The following is a 19,560-nucleotide window of genomic DNA, read 5'->3' on the forward strand; positions in this document are numbered from 1 at the left end:
GTATTAACATAGGTGGGAGAGGATACTTTTAACATGTGAAGAAGGGTTTTAACCTCCCCGCTCCCTTCCTCTCTCTCCCTTGCCCCAGATTTATCATCCAGGAACTAGCAGGATACTATACTTGTCCACACAGAACCAACTGGATAGAATTACAGAACATGCCCCCATCCTTGAGAAATTCATGCGCTCACAGAGGCTGATAGGTAGCAGTTATCATTTATTTTTGGAAACCAGTTTCCTTAGATGTTTATGTCCACACAGATCAAGTTGACATCTTAAAATATTGGATTGGCCACCTCCCAACTCTTCAAGGGAGGGATCAAGTGTGCTGAGTGTGCTGCAGTGCTGGGTTTTAGGTGTTTAATCCCTTCCCCTTTGGAAGCCTCTCTCAGTCCCCCAGTCAGAAGAGGAGGACTCTGCGTTCTTGTAGCCCTTGTCTGTGTCACTTAAGTGGCCTCGTATTGTTTTGTTATTTTTTATATCCACCTTCCCAGCTGCACATGGGCCCTTCAAGGCCACGCTTAGAATCCTAGAATCATATATTGTTTAAAGGGGCCTTGAGCAGGGAGTAGGGGAGGATGAATTGGGCGATTGGGATTGACATTTATACCCTTCTATATATAAAATAGATGACTGATGAGAACCTACTGTGTAGCATGGGCAACTCTACTCAATGTTCTGTGGTCACCTAAATGGGAAGGAAATCTAAAAAATGGATGTGTGTATATATATGTGTGTGTGTGTATATATATATATATAACTGAATCACTTTGTTGTACAGCAGAATCTAACACAACATTGTAAAGCAACTATACTCCAATAAAAATGTTTTAAAAGGGGGGTGGGGCCTGGGTAGGTTCAGTTCACACACAAGGAGACTAAGGCTCAGAGAGGTTGGATAACCTGCCCAAGTCCACATAGCTTTTTAGTGAACTAGAACCTAGGTCACTTAAAAGTACTTTTAGGGACTTCCCTGGGAGTCCATTGGTTAAGTCTTCACCTTCTGATGCAGTGGGTGCAGGTTTTATCCCTGGCCTGGAGCTAAGATTCCATGGGCCTCCTAGAAAACATAAAATGAAGCAATTTTGTAACAAGTTCAACAAAGACTTAAAAGATGCTCCACATCAAATAAGTACTTTTTCAAGTCCAACCTGTTAGACATGTTGCTGGAAGCCTGCAAGCTATGAAAACCGTTCAGTTGTGTGGATTTTTTTTTTTAAACACTTCCAAATTTTAGTTCCAGTTTTTTTTTTTTAATTTAATTTTATTTTTTAACTTTACAATATTGTATTGGTTTTGCCATATATTGAAATGAATCCGCCACAGGTATACACGTGTTCCCCATCCTGAACCCTCCTCCCTCTTCCCTCCCCATACCATCCTTCTGGGTCGTCCCAGTGCACCAGCCCCAAGCATCCAGTATCGTGCATCGAACCTGGACTGGTGTCTCGTTTCATATATGATATTATACATATTTCAATGCCTTTCTCCCAAATCATCCCACCCTCTGGATTTTTTAATGGTCAAAAAAATTCAACCTCAGTACATTTTTGATCATCTGGGTCTATTCATTATACTTGAGGAGCCTCTCAATTTCATTGTTCTGTGTTTGCTGATGATGCATTTTAGTTAAAAAAATAAGTATTTTGTCTTGGCCTATCATTTTCTGATTTGCTGTTTTGTGCTGAAAGGAACCATGCACAGATTTTTGGCGTTTCTTGGTTACATTCTGGGGGTCGGACTGCTTTTGGTCCCAGGGGTGCTGGAGGTGGGGTTGGTGCGATCTAATCACTAACAACTGGAAGCAGGGTCTCACCCAATTGGGTCGCAGGAATTGGGTGGGTCTCATGTGCATCTGAGCGCCCACAATTTGAACTGTCTCGGTAAAGTCATTGCCTGTAGGGAGATGGGACTGCAAATTCATGCTCCCTGCAACAGCGACATCTGGTGGCCGTGGGGTAATTTGAGGGGCTGATCTGTGGGTTCTGACGGGATGCCCTGATTGTATTTATTAATAGTAAAGCAATTGTCACTGTGGAAGCCACTGCCCTTTCCCAGGGAACCCCGTTTCCTCCCATGACACGCCCACCTCTAACCACCCCACACCCAGGACGCACCTGCAGCCGCTTCCTGCCTCCTGGGGGCCCCTCTCCTCCTAGCCCCACTGGCTGCCTGGGTGCAAAGAAGTGGACTTGGGCCATCTGGCAAGGGTCAGCCGCCCACGGCCATGGTAGGCCAGGCCTGGCCTGCATTCTGGAGCTTGAAGGCCAGTGATTTACTGCCCGCTTGGGCATCAGGTGGCTGGGGTATTTTTAGTGTCCCACTCTGGAAAGTGTCAGTAGTTCACTAGCCCGAAGCTCTGTGTAGAAAGGGTTCCGTGATCATGACTGAAATCTGTACACTCTAATCCTGCCTGCCTTGCTTTTGTTGTCGTTCCGTCGCTCACTCGTGTCCGACTCTTTGCGACCCCATGCACTGCAGCATGCCAGGCTTCCCTGTCCTTCACCATCTCCCGGAGCCTGCTCAAGCTCATGTCCATTGAGTTAGTGATGCCATCCAACCATCTCATCCTCTGTTGTCCCCTTCTCCTCCTGCCCTCAATCTTTCCCAGCATCAGGGTCTTTTCCAATGAGTTGGCTCTTTGCGTCAGGTGGCCAAAGTATTGGAGCTTCAGCATCAGTCCTTCCAATGAATTTTCAGGGTTGATTTCCTTAAGGATGGACTGGTTTGATTTCCATGCAATCCAAGGGACTCTCAAGAGTCTTCTCCAACACCACAGTTCTTGCTTAAGAGCCTGGCTATTCCTGTCATCATATTAAGGGCTTTGAGATGTCCTGCAGTGGAGAAACCTGTGTAATTTCATTAAACCTAACACCTCCCAAGCTTGTTGGACCATGGAACCCTCTTTTCAGGCCAACAGCCCTTCACAGCCTTCAGAACCGGTGGTTTACAGATCCCAGCTTGGGGAGCGCTGGCCCACATGCCACAGCCACATCGTGAGAGCTGTCAGCTGCCTTGACTCGTGGCTGCATCCGCACCCCAGATGGCATCTCCTTGGACGCCAATTGCTCCCAAAAGTGAACCTGAGCTCATCGTGAGTCAGCCCTGCCTGGACCATTGCCCCAGTCCTAATCCCGCTCCGCCCTAGCTCTCCACCACCTCCCAGCCTGCCTGGTAGCTGAACCATTGGGAGGCAGCAGGGGAGAGAGGGGCCCCCCCACGCCTCCACATCTGTTGCAATCCTCTTCCTCGTGCCCCCCTCCCTGCCCCCGCCCCAGATCAGCACCCAGAGGGTGCTGCTTGCTTTGAGGCCAGAGCCCCTTAGACAGCAGTCTTGCTTTTTCTTGCTTTCTGCCTTCCGAGTCCTCATCCTGTGTTCCCCAACATCTGCTGGGAATGCCCTGGGCCTGGGAAAGAAAGTGAAAGTGTTAGTTGCTCAGTCACAGCTGACTCTTTGTGACCCCACGGACTGTAGCCCGCCAGGCTCCTCTGTCCATGGGGATTTTCCAGGCAGGAATACTGGAGTGGGTTACCATTCCCTTCTCCAGGGGATCTTCCCCACCCAGGGATCAAACTTGGTTCTCCTGAACTGCAGGCAGATTCTTTACTGTCTGAGCCACCAGGGGAGCCCCTGGGCCTGGGAGGAGACTTTTATTACGTGACTCAGTCCCACAGTCCTGATTTGGAAGACTTCAGCCCTGGCTACCCTGGCTGGCATTCTGAGAATGTATTACCCTGTTTTTTTTTTTTTTTTTCCATTAAATCCAAGCAAGATGTGAACCACAGCCTTTGAATCTGTGAACTGGTCCTTCATCCCTGGTTTCCCTCCTCTTCACATCCCCAGACCCCCATGTTTTTGGTTGAGTCCCTCCCACTTGGCAGCCCCATTCCAAGCAGAGATGGTTCTTCAGGAAGAGCGAAGGTGGTTTGCTACAGGACTGAGTGCGATTAAATCCCAGGGGTCCTCAGCTGAGGTACATTCCCCCTCTGCTGTGTGCTGTCTTCCTCCTCTCTGCTTTGATCAACATTGTATAGGAATCTCTGTTTCCAGAACCCATTGCCTGCTCTCCATTCTTAACTAAAACCTGCTCTCAGCATAGCATCTAATCTGTATGTTCACATTAAGTTAGAATCAACTGAACACCCACAAGATGGAAGACAGTTTTATGGCCAGGCACTCCTCCTGGGAGCATGTGAAATCGGAAAACCAAGGAATCTTAAGAATTCCAAAAAGCAGTTTCACACAAAACTGAGAAGTAGCCGTTATCACTGCATCTTCCCTCTCAACATCCATATGCCCCGGGCGTGACCATGTTTATGTCAGACTGTCCTCTGTAAAAATGTCAAAGCACACGCCAAGTTCGTAGGACATTTGTCATCCACCACCCCTATCTGAGGTTAGTTCTTTTCTTAGCTCGTAAATGATTCAAGACTCAAGCTCTTTTTATGATTCGACCTTGGGATACCACCCTTGAGCATTATTTTATAAACCAGTGAAATCATGGTATAAAACTATAGATAGGTGGTTTCCAACATTTAGTGCCTGTATTAGTCACCCAGCACCACGGAGCAAAAACACACAACAGTCTTCTTAGTGGCATGCAGTGGTAAGCGTTTGTCTTCGGAGCCCTGTGGGGGACCAGAATCTGGCTGATCCCGACTGGCCTCAGCTGGCCATCTCTGCTTGGGCTGCAGTGGCTTCAGGTCTCTGGACTACTTAGTAGGTTTTTGTTTGTTTCAAAATTATTTTATATTTGGCTGTGCTGGGTCTTTGTTGCTATGCTCAGGCTTCTTGCCAGTTGCAGTGAGCAGGGGGTACTCCCTGGCCGTGGTGTGAGGGTTTCTCACTGCGGTGGCTTCTCTTGATGCAGAGCGTGGTCTTGAGGGCACAGGCTTAGGAGTTGTGGTCCATGGGCTTAGTTGCCCCTTGTCATGTGGGATCCTCCTGGAGCAGGGATCGAAGCCACGTCCCCTGCATTGGCAGGTGGACTCTTAACCACCAGGGAAGTCCTTGGCGGTTTTGCTCTCCATGCTTCTCATCCTCTCCTCCTCGGACAGCAGGCTAGCTGAAGCTTGTTCTTCTGATGGCAGAGTCAGCAGAGGGAAACCCCCGCGTGCAAACACTATTCAAACCCCTGCTTGTGTCTATCTGCTGACAGCCCATTGGCCAAAGAAAGTCACATGGCCAACCCCAGTGTCGACAAAGGACACTCCATCCACGATGAAGCCATAGCAAACGTGTGGATGGAGAAAGGAGTGAAGAGTCGGGGCCAAAAATACCACCATGCTCACCGGTGGCACACAAGAAAACGATAAAGGGCTTCTTCAGCCAGTTGCTGCCAGCAGCGTTTTGCAGCAAAGGTGCGTCAAGGAGCCCAGCCAGTCCTGAGAAACTTCTGAAGGTTAAACAGCTCACAGGCTCCCTGTGGTCAGAGAACCAGGTGACCACCCTGCTTAATCCAGGTCAGCTTCTGGTGGGAGAGGGCAGCCCTGGAGGCCAGATGAGGAGGGAGCAGTCAGCAGAGGTGTAGAGAACAGAGCAGACAACCAAAGAACTCTTCCACGGCTCAAGGGTGTAAACCTGTATGCTCTGAGGCATTGAAAAGCAGAGGAAAACAGAGGGCAGAGTCTTTGGGCCAGCCAGGTGAAGGTCAGTGCTAGCCGAAATCTGGACAAGAAGGAATACCAAATAGGCAGGGTTAAGACCCTGACTCGAGCCCTACAGTTAGTTGGGTTTAGATGCTTAAATTAAGTGGCTGACTTTATTTTTGGGGGCTCCAAAATCACTGCAGATGGTGACTGCAGCCATGAAATTAAAAGACACTTACTCCTTGGAAGGAAAGTTATGACCAACCTAAACAGCATATTAAAAAGCAGAGACATTACTTTGTCAACAAAGGTCCGTCTAGTCAAGACTATGGTTTTTCCAGTAGCCATGTATGGATGTGAGAGTTGGACTATAAAGAAAGCTGAGTGCCGAAGAATTGATGCTTTTGAACTGTGGTGTTGGAGAAGACTCTTGAGAGTCCCTTGGACTGCAAGGAGATCCAACCAGTCCATCCTAAAGGAGATCAGCCCTGGGTGTTCTTTGGAAGGAATGATGCTAAAGCTGAAACTCCAATACTTTGGCCACCTCATGTGAAGAGTTAACTCGTTGGAAAAGACCCGGATGCTGGGAGGGATTGGGGTAGGAGGAGAAGGGGACGACAGAGGATGAGATGGCTGGATGGCATCACCAACTCGATGGACATGAGTTTAAGTAAACTCCGGGAGTTGGTGATTGACAGGGAAGCCTGGCGTGCTGCAGTCCATGGGGTCGCAAAGAGTTGGACATGACTGAGCGACTGAACTGAACTGAACTGAAACAAAGTTATCCGTGATGTTCTGGTTGCTCTTGCCTTATTTAGTATTTAAAATGTAGTTTTCATTTTTATAAAAAGCCATACAGGTGTCTAGTTTAAGAAGTGAAATAAAACCCAGAGGCCTATAATGGAAAACAGCAGTCTACTGCTTGGGGCTTCCCTAGTGGCTCAGACAATAAAGAATCTGCCTGCAATGCAGGAGACTGGGGTTCGATACCTGAGTTGGGAAGCTCCCCTAGAGGAGGGCATGGCAACCCACTCCAGTATTCTTGCCTGGAGAATCCCATGGACAGAGGAGCCTGGCGGGCTGCCGTCCATGGGGTTGCAGATAGTCGCACATGACTGAGCCTCTAACACACAGTCTCCCAACAAAGTCTTAATTACTTCTCCCCAGAAGCAGCTATTTTAGCTGTGTCTTGTCATATTTTCTATTTTCCCCCAAATTTATGTTGCTGTTCCTTGATTTTTCAACCTTACACATCTTTGGAAGAGAATTATTTAACCCTCTCACACTCTCCCCCATGCTCCACCCACACACATATTTTCCTTCCTCCATCCTCCCAGTAGAGCCATTTTGGTTAAATGAATATTTTAGTACTTATATTATTACGACTTCCATTGAGTATACTATATTTCCTTATGGTGCAACTTTTGTTTCCCCAAGATTTTTTTTTTTTTTTTTTTTTTTGGTCTGTTTGCTTGGTTTTCTCTTGATAAATGCTTATCAATAATACAGCCCTAAACTGTCAGAGCTGTGGATTTCACTGATGCGATCGAATAGATAAGAGGAAGCCACTGGGTTTTTTGCTAGGTTTATCTGCAACATCCTTCTAAGAACCACGCATTCTCTCTTTCCCTTCTATAGTAATTGCTCTGGAGGCCATCACAGAGCTGGTTTCTCAAAACTCCTCTGCTTCCCTCTGGTGGTGAATCTCACAATGCCTACATCCCTGGTCTTCATTTCAGGTTATTCTCTTGAAGGAGCGTGACGACCAGTACCCTTCCAATAAAAGACGCACGCATTCTCGTTTATCTGAAAATGACATTCTGTCCTCATAAATGATTGATAGCTTGATTGGGTGTAAAATTCTAGGGGGAAATAATTTTCCCTCTGTTTTCTCTTAACTTTCCATTTTGAAATAATTTTCAACTTACAGAAAATTGCGTAAACATTACAGAGTTCTAGCTAACGCCTTTACCCAGCTTCCCCTGATTCTAAGATCTTACACAGCCGGGATGCACACCAAAGTCCACATCAAAAAAAAAAAAAAAAAGGCAGCTAAGCAATTAACTTCAGTACACTATGTTAACAAAGTGGCAGACTGTGGATCTCACCAGTTTTTCCAATAATGTCGTTTTATTTTCCAGGATCCAATCTAGGACCTCACGTTATACTGAGTTGCTACATCTTCTTAGTCTCCTCCATCTGAACCGGTCCTCAGTCTGTCTCTTTTATGATCTTAACAATTTTGAAGAATACTGGTCAATTATTTTATAAAATGTCCCTCGGTTTGGATTTTTCTGATGCTTTATCATGATTCGGTTGAGCTTATGGACTTTGGGCTGAGAATGCCACCGAAACGACGTGCCTGTCTTCCTGCCTCATGTCAGGGCTCCATGCTGATGCTATACTCTCTCCTCAGGATGCCCACCTTCATCACTCGGCTAAGTAGTTCATGCTAGGCTTCTCATTCTCATTATTATTTTTCCTTTTATAGTTAGTAAAAATATTGGTAGACATTCTCAAAGATAACACAAATATCCTGCTTGTCCTCAAACTTTCTCTTATCAAATTTTAGCATCCACTGGTGAATCTTACCTATAAATAGTTATTAATATAATGTACTTAATAGTAATTTTCTATTTGCCTCATTCCTTTTACAGTCATTAATGAAATTCTGTTGTAAGATGAAGCTGTTCCTTCTCCTCCATGCATTTAGTCATTCATTTAGTTATCTGTCTCAGCATGCACTCATCGATATTTCTTTGATCCTGGGGGTTATCATACCATTTTATTGTTCAAATTGCCCTCTGAATATTGAAGGCTTTGTTCCATTATCCTTCCGGTTTCAGTATTGCTGTTAAGTTTAATGCTATTCTGGTTCTTGACCTTTAGTATGTGACCTGTCTTTTTTAGGATGTTCTGAAATTGAACAGTATTGTGCTCATGTTTATAACATGCATTTGTATTGGGCAACTCCTTAGACTTTTTCAAGCTGGAAACTCATGTGTTCTGAAAAATGTTCTTGTTTTATTTATTTATCTGATAATTCACCTCTCTGCTTTCTCATTCTCTCTGAGTTTTCTGGGGCATCATTATCCCGATGCTAAACTTTGAGACTAATCCCCTAGTTTTCTTATGTTTTATTTCCCAATTTTTCCTCCTTTATCTTTTTGTTCTACCTTTTAGGAGATTTCTACTTCTACTCTGTCTTCCAACTTTGTATTGGATTTTCAGTGTAGATTTCCAAGAGCACTTTCTTGGTTTCTAAATGTTTATTTATAGCCATCTTGCTTCATGGATGTGAGATCTTCTCATATTTCTAAGGAGATTTATCATTTGGGGGAAGTTTTCTTTTACTTCCTGCAATGATCTCTCTCTCCTCTTTCCTCTGAGTTTTTTCCTTTCTCTCTCTCATACTGGAGACTTTTTCTCAGATGTCCTGTCGTCCTTTATTATCTGTTCCTATTTGAGTAAGGCATTATCACTTCTTCCCACTGGAGCGATCCATCACTCACTGCCTTCAGCAAGAGATGGAGCTTTGCTTCCTCACTAGTGAGATAATCAAACGTTGTCCCCTGATGAGATGCAGCATGAAGTAGAGAATGTCACCTCCCTGTGTCACCAAAAACATTTGATCTGAATCTTATCGTACCTTTAGACCTGACTTCCACTTGACAGCATTTACAAGTGATATGGGGACCAATTAAATGATGCACGACACAGTCAGACACATCAGCTCTGAGATGCTTCTTTAATGAATGACCTGGTCCCTTCAAAATGTCACCATTGTGGGGCAAACAAATGGAAGGAGGGCTGTTCTAGGAAGGAGAATAAAGAGACATAATAACCAGATGCAATGATATTCTAGGGACAGTGCAGGAAATTTGAATATGGATTGAATATCAGAATGTATTTGGGAACTATTTGAAATTTTCTCAGGCGTGATAATGCATGTGGGTTAGAGCTGATGAGATCCTTATTCTTTGAATAGAGATACTGAAATATGTATAGGTGAAATATAATGTCTGCAGTCATTTTCAAATGGTTCAGAAATACACTATATGTACATACCTTTATCTAAAGATGAAGCAAATATGCCAAGGTGTTAGCAATTGTAGTACTTAAGAGGTGGGCATATGGGTGTTCATTATAGTATTTTTTTTTCAGCTTTTCTGTATGTTTACATTTTCCATAATAAAAATGCAGGTGGAGGAAAGAGAAAGATACCAGAAAGCTTCCAGAAGCTCGTGTGAGTCCTGGCTCATGGGCGGCAGGGCTGATCAACTGGTGAGCCAGCTGGTTCATCCGGGGACCTTCAGATGCCAATGCTGTATCTTCTCTCCAGCCAGCCAGTTCCCAGAGAGGGGCTCCCAGTTCCCACTTCCCTGTGTAAACCTCGCTGCCAGCCCCTGGGCGCTGGAAGCGGGCGGGTCAGGCAGCCTCACTAGTCCATTCACACACTTTCAAGGAATTTTTGAATAGATGTCTCATCTCATCCTCAACTGGTAACACCTCCAGAGAATAAACTGAAAGCATCCAGTTGTCCAGACTGAATAAAATAGCAAAGGAGTCTGAGGATATGTCTCTCCATACAGACTTTCCACAAATTATGTTCCCTTTGTTGCTTCATGAGAGCCGAAGTCCTGAGATGTCCTGGGGTTTGTGTCAGAAGGACTTGCTTGTGTGAGGCTGTGTAGACCAAGGTTTCTGGGCCACACTTCTGCAGAGGTTCAAATTCTGCTGTGTGACCTGGGACAAGTTGTTTAACCTCTCTGTGCCTCATCCCCCAGATCAGGTTGGAAACTCTCACATTGTTGGGGGATTATGTAGGTTAATACACCTTCAACACTTAGACCAGGGCAGTACAGAGTGAGTCCTTCGACTGAACACACACACACACACATACGTACATACATGCCAACCCCCAGCAACTTATATTTCCACTTTCTTTGGTCTGTGAATCACTTTCTATCTTCTGTAATCTTAGTGCTACCTCAAGCCTGCCAGATTCACTTCTGCTTTCTTTGTCCCTATGGGCTTTGGCGTTTAAAAAAAAAAATCCCTTTATTGTCCCTCCTGTCAGGTATGGGGAGACAGTAGAGTCACGTGTCTATGCATTTCACAACGTGGAACCACAAGTCTCAACAGCTTGCTTGCTTTCTTTGTCTCTCCTGAAGCAGCCCCCCCAGGTAGTACATTCGTCATAGTCTGGCCTGAGCTCAGAGTGTAGCAGGCAGAGCCGGGGGAGCAAATGCCAGGCTTCTTACTGATGTGGATACAGCTCTTCAAGTTCTATCTAGAAAACGCTGAGAAGCGCCTCGGGATGAACCTGCTGGTTGCATGTCCCATGAGCTCCTTTCTGAAATCCCCTGAGTCACCAACACTGACTGAGGGGAAGGAAGGGTGTGTGATGGGTCCACCCCGAAGCTTGTGTAAAAACCTCGTGACCCATGGCTGTGACAGAACCTGACAGCCAGCCATCTGCTCCGCCCCACCGCCCAGAGCTCCTGATTCCTGGGGATCACCTGATCGACCCAGACAACTCGATCTTGTCTTCAAAGTAGTAGAAAGGGGCACCTCTGCACATGACTTCCTTGAGGAGTTTGGAATGCTGGTTTAATAGAATTTCTCCCCAGGCAGGACAGTTGTTAAGTCACTAAGTCGTATCCGACTCTTTGCAACCCCATGGACTGCAGCACGCCAGGCTTCCCTGTCCTTCACTGTCTCCCGGAGTTTGCGCAAACTCATGTCCATTGAGTTGGTGATGTTATCTAACCATCTCATCCTCTGTCACCCCCTTCTTCTCCTGCCTTCAATCTTTCCCAACCTTGGACTTTTCAAATGAGTTTGCTCTTCTCATCAGGTGGCCAAAGGATTAGGCCCACAGAATTTTGATCTTTTTCTGCTTGGGTCATGACGTTGTCCTTTTACACGCAGAAGCCCTGCTCAAAGTGTACGATGTGCTAAGTTGCTTCAGTCGTGTCCAACTCTTTGTGACCCTCTGAACTGTAGCCCACCAGGCTCCTCTGTCCTTGGGATTCTCCAGGCAAGAGCACTGGAATGGGTTGCCATGCCCTCCTCCAGGGGGTCTTCCTCCCACTCACTCAGGGACTCTCCCATCTTGGCTCAGCCTCTGCAACGAGAGGCGTGGCCTGAACAGTCTCATCATTCCTGCTGTCTGACTTGCATCTGTCTGTCTGCAGGGGCGGGGGCTTCTGTGTGGGTCTTGAGTTGCATCAGGTGGGCTCTGAAGGAAGACAAGTCTTTATAGAAGCAACTGCACCACATGACCTGAGGTTGCAGCCGGGACGCTGGGGGTGGCAGAGGATGAGAAGGAAGGCAAGATCCCGGCTCACGCATGTGCTCAGAAGGGGGGCCTGGCCCACTTTAGAGGACACAGCTGCCCCCAGCCCCAACAGGAGGAGGCGAGTGCAGAGATCCTTGAGGATGGACAGCCCCAACCTTAAAACTCAGCAGAACCAAACCAAAACCCAACTCCCATGGTTTGTAACTTTCACCGAAGGATCACTTCTGCCCAAGAGGGGAGGGAGAAACATCTTCAGAATCTGAGTCAGAGGGGCTCCCCTGACGACTCATTGGTAAAGAATCCACCTGTCAGTGCAGGAGACAGGGGTTCGATCCCTGGCCTGGGAAGATCCCTCCTGTCTCGAAGCAACGAAGCCACAACTGTCGAGCCTGTGCTCTAGAGCCCATGATCCATAACTAGAGAAGCCCTGCAATGAGAAGCCCGTGCACCGCAACTAGAGAGTGACCCCTGCTCACTACAACTGGAGAGAAGCCTGCGCAGCAAGGAAGACCCAGCACAGCCATAAATAAACGTAAAAATCAGTGAGTCAGAGAGGGAGAAGCTCAACCCATATTCAAAGAGGTAATCGGCTCTCCAACATGAAATAAATCTCACTGTATACAGTGTTTGCAGAAAGAAAAAGTTCATTTATATATAAGAAGGCAATAGACATGTGCTTTTCAGCCACATCAGCTCCTGCACCTCCTTACTCCTGCTCATGGGTTAATGGAAGGCAGGTGGATCTGAAAGGTGTGGGTGATTTGAAACACACAAAATACCTCTCCCATAAGGAGAATACCTTTTAAACAACAAAATAAAACAGAAGGCACAGTTTGTTTTTTCCTAAGGTTCCCTGTGTTGTAGCTCTGTGGTGTAAGTACATGTATATACCCATATGTGTATCTGAGCAGAAGAGCAGGAGGGAAGCCCCTCTGTCTGCCCTCTCCACGTCCCTGGTGGGCTCCGGCCTGACTTGGGAGGGGAGCCAAAGGCTGAGGCCATCCGACTGGCCACACTGCCCCACCTTCCAGTTGCCAGCAGCCAGGAGAGTAGAATCCCCAGTCCTACCGGCAAGATTCTAAAGGAAGAGGGGGTTCCACCCTCCCTCCAGACCCGCCATGGTTGGAATGGAAGCAGGGGGAAAGATGGGTAAACCTGAAGAAGGCAAAGCCAGCCACCACCTGTGTGCCTTAGGCCATCCTGCTCTCCTCTCAGCCTTTACTGGGACCCTGGCAGGTGCCTAGCAACATGGCAGATGTTTTCCACTATGGAGTCATAAGTGTTGGGTAAACTGTAGTCAGAAAAAATGTTTTAATGTAGCCTATCATTGAACATTAAAAAAAGAGAGAGAGAAATCCAAGTGGTAGAAATGAAGGGGAAAAACCATAGCCAAAGCAGTTAAGTGAAGCCTGGAGTCCAAGAGCATCTTAGAGAAGCCAAACCGAGATTCTAGGGACTGGGCTGCAGTCGGCATCTGCATGGGGATGGGAGATGTGGCCTCACTCTTGTTTGGAGGGGAGAAAATTTTGCTCTGAGCTCAACAGAAAAGCAAGAGCATTAAAGTGGCACCCACCTCTCAAAAGGGGATTAGAAAAGTCTGCTCATCAGCTCAGCCAGGCATGTGAAAGCAGATGGTCTTATCTTGGGATATGAATGCAAAGAAAAACAGTCGTCTGTCAGAAACTTCATCTCTGGGGCCTGGCTTGTGAATGAGTAGAGTTCAGATTTCTACTGCCTGGGAGGTCTGTGAGCCCTAAGCGGAGAAACTAACATAATATCTGGTCTCAAACAATCAAAAGCCCCAGCATCTAGTAGACAGCTGATGGGGAACTCTACCCTGTCACAACCCAGAGCACAAGGCAGTCACATGGGAAAAGCACACCCTGCTGAAGATGAGCTCACAATGAAAACAGGACAAATCACGTGAGGAGATGAGCTTCCATGAACAGAAACCAGCAGATACCTCCAGGGGGTCCTGGGTGCCCCAGGGTCTGCAGATAATGACAGTGTGAACAGAGCTATAAACACATTCTGACCCAGCAGAGCCCAGCGGTTCTGACCCCTTCACAACCTGCTCCTCCCGTGTCCACCTTCTCAGTTCATTCCAATCCCACCTGCCACATAGGCTCAAAACCTTGAATGTCTTCGAGTTCTTCCTCTCTCAGCCTTTTCTCTTAAAAATGGCTCTCAGTGTTCTTGTCTTCCTCTCCTCTGTGACTATGACAGGCACCCACCGGGTTTCCCTGCCTCTCCATTCCCAGTGTTCACGCTTCTCTTTGTTTCACCCCTACACTGCCACTAAATTAGCCTCTTAAATGGAAGCCAGACAGTTTCACTTCTCTGAGACCAACTCCTGATGATGAAAGTCTAAGCCTTCTCGTGTGTGTGTGTTAGTCACTCGGTTGTGTCCAGCTCTTGGTGACTCCCTGGACTGTAGCCCACCAGGCTCCTCTGTCCATGGAATTCTCCAGGCAAGACTACTGGAGTGGGTTGCCATTTCCTTCTCCAGGGGATTTTCCCGACCCAGGGATGGAACCTGGCTCTCCCACATTGCAGGTAGATTCTTTACCATCTGAACCATCAGGGAAGCCTTCTCAACTTGGATCTGAAATTTCTCTCCATTAAAAAAAAAAAAAGTAACATGTATTCATTTATTTGGCTGTGCCAGGTCATCGTTTCAGCATGTGGGATCTAGTTCCCTGACCAGGGATCGAACCTGGGCCCCCTGCATTGGGAGCGTGGAGGCTTAGCCACCGGACCACCAGGAAAGTCCCTCCTTTTGGTTTTGTTTCCCCTTTCACCCCCAACCTCCTGTTTCTGTTTTGTTTTGTTTTGTTTTGGCTTATTCCTCATGCCTCCAAACAATCTCTTTCCTCTGATTAGACTGCTCCCCCATCTCATCTGCCAATCAAATGTCAACCTTGGCTTAAACCTCCTAGAAGCACAATGTCGTGGAAGAACGCAGGCATCATCAAGGGCTAGAACATCTGGTTCAAATTCCAAAAGTGTCACTTAAGAGCCATGCCTCAAGCAAGTCACAACCTCTTCGAGCCTCAGTGTCTAATTCTATAAAATGGGAAGGATACCTACTTGGCAGAATTGGGAGAGTTAGAGATCATCTCTTGTAAGGGACTGAGCACAGAACTGGCCCCAGCACATGCACAGTAAACTCCCATCCTCACCTTTTCAAGGGAATCATGTCCTCTGCTTCCCCACCCAGAGCTCCCTGAGCCTGGAGGTCTTGTTCCCTTTCTCTTTGCATCTTTGTACTTTCCTGTGTCCAACACAGGAAGTCTTGAAACACATCAACTGGCAAGAGGTGGAAAAGGCCAGGCGCATCTAAGCTGCTGTTAGAAGGGGAGACTTTGGGTAGAGGGACCTCTCAGACATCAGAGGGGTGTCGAGGGCCAGTTGTCACGTGTCATTCCACAGGGGGCAGAGCCACTGTCAGGAGCTCTTAGGAGTCTGATGGAACCCAAGAGGGAAAGAATATCCAACATTTAGAGCTGTTTAACACGAGAGCAGGTACCAAATGGAAGCAGCTTGCTTTTAAAAAACTCAGATTATAGGAAGTATTCCTGGGTTGGATGAAGGATAAGACCAGATTGGTGCTTCTTACCTTAGGGAGTCACAGGTGCCTTTGAAAATCTAATGAAAGTTTCTGATCTTTTTGGAAATAATTTCAGGAGCTTCAAGGATCCTAGGTAAAGATCACCACCCCCTCTCCGAGGACCCTTCTAGGATGCTATGTTCAACTTCCTCTTTCCCTGTAAATAGGGAGAGGTACATTGCTGCTCTTCATATCTTCAGAATTCACGCCTCCCATCTGGAGGCCCCGCTTCATATCTAAAACTCATTGCCCTTTGCCACAAATTCCATGCTCGACATATTTTTGATTAAGTGAATGAATAAATGGATGAATGAAACTGATTGATCTTTAAGGGAATCTATACAAGACAAGGAGAAGAAAGAAGGAAAACAGAAAGAAAACAACGAAGGGTTCTGGAAAAAGACCAGCACAGGATAACAAAAAGGTGGAGAAGGGCTGTGCATCCATGCATTCATGCTCAGTCGCTTCAGTCATGTCTGACTCTTTGCGAGCCTATGGACTGTAGCCCGTCGGGCTCCTCTGTCCATGGGATTCTCCAGGCAAGAATACTTGAGTGGGCTGTCACGCCCTCCTCCAGAGAATGACTAGTCAGGGTCAGAGAAGGTGATTGATTTTGGAAGGTCTGAATTCCCAGCCTCTGTCCAGGGCTGAGTGCCCCAGCCAACTTCTAACCCGAGGTCCTTTGGAAGCAGGCTTGACCCTGCTGGCCCTGACTGCTTGCGATTTAGGGGGCTACTAAGGACAATAACTCATAAGATCGTGAACATGTCCAAGTCGGATATTCTGATCTGATTTTGAAACCTCTTTCCCTCTGTGAATTTAGGTCTTAATTATTCGGCAGCCACTTGTTCTGTTATTACAGTTTCTCAGTTCACACGTGGTAATGATGAATTACTAAACAAATTATGTTGAGGTATTTTTTTTTCTTTGTTGTCGTTTAGTCGGTAAGTCATGTCCGATTCTCTTGTGAGCCCATGGACTGTAGCCCGCCAGGCTCCTCTGTCCACAGGATTCTCCAGGCAAGAATACTGGAGTGGGTTGCCACTCCCTTCTCCAGGGGATCTTCACGACCCAGGGATCAAACCCATGTCTCCTGCGTTGCAGGCAGATTCTTTGCTGCTGAACCACCTGGAACACTTAGAGTATCATTATTCCAAGAGTAGCTGATTTGCAACATAAACACCGGTGACAATAAGTCCCAAGACTTAAATATTGTGTCTGAGCCTAGGAGGGTTCCTTGTTTGATAAACAGAACTTGAGGTTCTCTCCAGGATTAGCTGGTGTTCCAGTCTGTAAGAGCAGAGAAGACAGGCTGCTCTGCCCAGATCGAGGCTCTCAGGTCTCCCGACGGCCGCCCCCTGCACTCACCTGGAGACTCGGGGGGCTGCGGTAGCTCAGGAGACGCCTCAGGCTCCCCAGGGCCTCGGGCAGCCCCTCGCCGGTGAGGGCACTGCAGGCCCGCAGCTGCCAGCAGAGTCCCGGGAACCTCTGCAGGCCTAGCCTGTCTCGGATCTCGGGCAGCGGCAGGGCGTGGGGTGCCTCCTGCTTGTTGGCCAGCACCAGGAGGGGGACGCCGTCCAGGTGGGGGTCCTCCAGGACCTCCGTGAGCTCAGCCACTGCCTCGGGCAAGCGGGCCTCGTCTGTGCTGTCCAGCACAAACACGAGGACGGCCGCGCCCTCCAGGTAGTCCTTCCAGCTGGTCCTGAGTGAGCTCTGCCCCCCGACATCCCAGAGGGTGAGGCACACCTGCCCGGGGGCCTCGAGGGGCTCCACGTTGAAACCCACGGTGGGCAGGGTCTCCACCAGCTGGTGGCCCTTCAGTTTGTACAGGAGCGTGGTCTTGCCGGCCGAGTCCAGGCCCATCATCACCACCTGGGCTTCCGCCCTGTGACTTCGGGAACTCACAGACCCCATGGGGGCCACTGCCAGACCCTAGGGGAGAAAGGCCAGGTGCACTCGTCGGAAGGAACACAAATCCGTGTGGGCCATGGGAGAAGGGCTTCTACACCCAAGGTAATGTCCACAGTGTCATCTTTCAAACCCCCGGAAGTAGGGCTGTGTGAGTCAGCATCAGCTGACCTATCTCTGGGGGTCGGGGGGGAGGGGTGCCTGCTGCAGAGAAGAGACCAGGGTCTCCCCCTGAAGACATGGAACGTCAGCTCCCATTCCTATGTAGTTAAGGCAAGGAGGCACAACCCACTTCTGTTAGACAAACCTGGTTGAGTAGAAGTGACTGAAGGATGTCTTCGATTCTTGCTGGTCCGTGGCTTCAAGCCTCTGGTGTCCACCTGGAAGCCTAAACCCCAAGGGGAAGTTATCTCGGGGTCAGTGCACTGAGAAAAGTGGGCAGGGGGCTGGTGGTGACTTCTGCAGCCTTTGGAACATCCGTGCCCCCGCCCCACCCAGGACCAGGCTGCCACCCCGTTAAAAGTGCCTATTTATAAATCCTGCTGACTGCAGGCAAAGGAAGCGGTCAGAGCAAAGTGGTTTCCTCCAGTGGCTTACCGACATAAATCACCTCCAGAACATTACACACGTTTTTGAAGAATCTCAAGTGTTAAGACCAAGGCCTGTCCCCACCTTAAGTCCCAGGAAACCTTGGCTGGAACAGGGGAAGGGACATCTCAGGCCCAGGAATAGATTTCAGCTGCCCCGTGGAGGAAAATGAGATGCCCTCAGTTCAATCCTCAGGCCAGGGGTAGAAGCGTAAAAATGACAATTACCTCAGAGTTTCTAGGCTGCCCCTCTGTGTGGTCCTCCCAGGGCAGCGGCTTTCAGTCCTGAGAGGCTAGTTTAGTGTGAGAGGATGGGCCGGTTCCCCTTTTTCTTCTTCCTTCCCCTGGGGGGCGGGGGCGGGGCCGGCTCTGAGCCCCTCCCCCGGCGCCGGGGCTCCCGGAGCTTGGCACCCTGGGTGCCGCCAGGATGCTCTCTGCCCTTCAGCTCTGCCCTAGGAGCCCCGACGCAGCTCCCGCGTCTCTGCAGCTCAGACTCCATAGGCAGGAGGGCGGGCGCCTGGCTTGGAACCGGGTCGTGTTCAGCTGCTTCTCTCCTGCTCTTCCTCTCAGGATCTCAGATCCCCTCCAAGCAGAAAGCTGAGAACTGGACCTTTTCTTTCAGCTCATGCCTCCCTGTGTTTCTGGTGCCTGGAGATTCTTTTGTTTGCTTGGAACCATATGTGCTTAAGAACTGCCTAAATAGTATTAAAACAGTCTTAAAAAATAGGTCTAAAGTGTTGAAAGTAAACCTATATATATATATATAATATATATATTTAAATATATAAAATATAAAATTATATACCTATAATTTATATAATATAGATATATAATTTTATGGTTTACCTTATATGTGAAAGTGTTAAAGTGTTTAGTCACTTAGTTGTGTCTGACTCTTTGCAACCCCATGGACTGTAGCCCACCAGGCTCCTCTGTCCATGGAATTCTCCAGGCAAGGATCCTGGAGTGGGTTGCCATTCCCTTCTCCAGGTTTAACCCAGGGGTTAAACCCGAGTCTCCTGCATTGGGGGCAGATTCTTTACTATCTGGGCCACCATATATATATATATGCATATATATATAAATGAGTTTGAGCAAGCTCCAGGGGTTGGTGACGGACAGGGAAGCCTGGTGTGCTGCAGTCCACAGGGTTGCAAAGAGTCAGACATGACTCAGTTACTGAACTACTACTACTATATTAAAGTTAGAAGTTTAAAATTTTATTTAAAAATTATAAAGTTAAAATTAAGGACGATTAAGCAGCTTTTTTAATTTTTTTTTTCCTGAACAGTGTCACTATATTTTTCCCAGTAGAAATGATGCCCCCGGAAAATAGAATTTTCAAAACATTGGCCAGTCAGAAGCCCTTGCTTCTGTAGCAGATCCTGATTTGGATCTGGAGCATCAGTGATTTGGCTCTCATAATGGGTGACAACTCGGCTTTCCGGCACATTCTTTCATTAAAATGTCAGGAACCAAGCTGGGGGTTGTGAGTCTCTCATCTTACCAATGAAGAAACAGGCTCAGACGGGATAAATAATTCGCTCATGATCTTGCTGAGG

The 19,560-nt window shown here is 47.6% G+C and overlaps 2 protein-coding genes across 5 annotated transcripts in view; one reads left to right on the forward strand and one right to left on the reverse strand.

The window, feature by feature from the left end:
• Window positions 1–19,560, forward strand: part of EBPL (EBP like) — a 95,530-nt gene that overhangs the window by 34,926 nt on the left and 41,044 nt on the right. The window lies entirely within an intron of this gene.
• Window positions 258–18,527, reverse strand: ARL11 (ADP ribosylation factor like GTPase 11). 2 transcript variants are annotated; one of them, XM_025263228.3, is made up of 4 exons: window positions 18,227–18,527; window positions 17,719–17,799; window positions 16,872–17,435; window positions 258–1,060 (listed from the first exon to the last, which is right to left on the reverse strand). In XM_025263228.3, exons 3-4 carry the CDS (start codon window positions 17,415–17,417, stop codon window positions 1,025–1,027), a joined length of 582 nt encoding a protein of 193 aa, XP_025119013.1. In that variant the 5' UTR covers window positions 17,418–17,435; window positions 17,719–17,799; window positions 18,227–18,527; the 3' UTR covers window positions 258–1,024. The 2 variants fall into 2 exon arrangements, with proteins under 2 accessions (XP_025119013.1, XP_006063634.1); XM_006063572.4 differs by lacking the exon at window positions 258–1,060 and having other exon boundaries at window positions 15,811–17,435; window positions 18,227–18,519.

The sequence above is a fragment of the Bubalus bubalis genome, chromosome 13 (genome assembly GCF_019923935.1).
Source record: "Bubalus bubalis isolate 160015118507 breed Murrah chromosome 13, NDDB_SH_1, whole genome shotgun sequence".
Lineage (NCBI taxonomy): Eukaryota > Metazoa > Chordata > Mammalia > Artiodactyla > Bovidae > Bubalus > Bubalus bubalis.

Excerpts from the sequence above, each read along its gene's own strand:
- ARL11 (XM_025263228.3), bottom strand. The coding sequence starts at position 17,417 with ATGGGGTCTGTGAGTTCCCGAAGTCACAGGGCGGAAGCCCAGGTGGTG. Across the intron at positions 1,061-16,871 it reads GCAGCCCCCCGAGTCTCCAG|GAGGCCCATGGAATCTTAGC; the intron begins GTGAGTGCAGGG and ends TATGTTTTCTAG.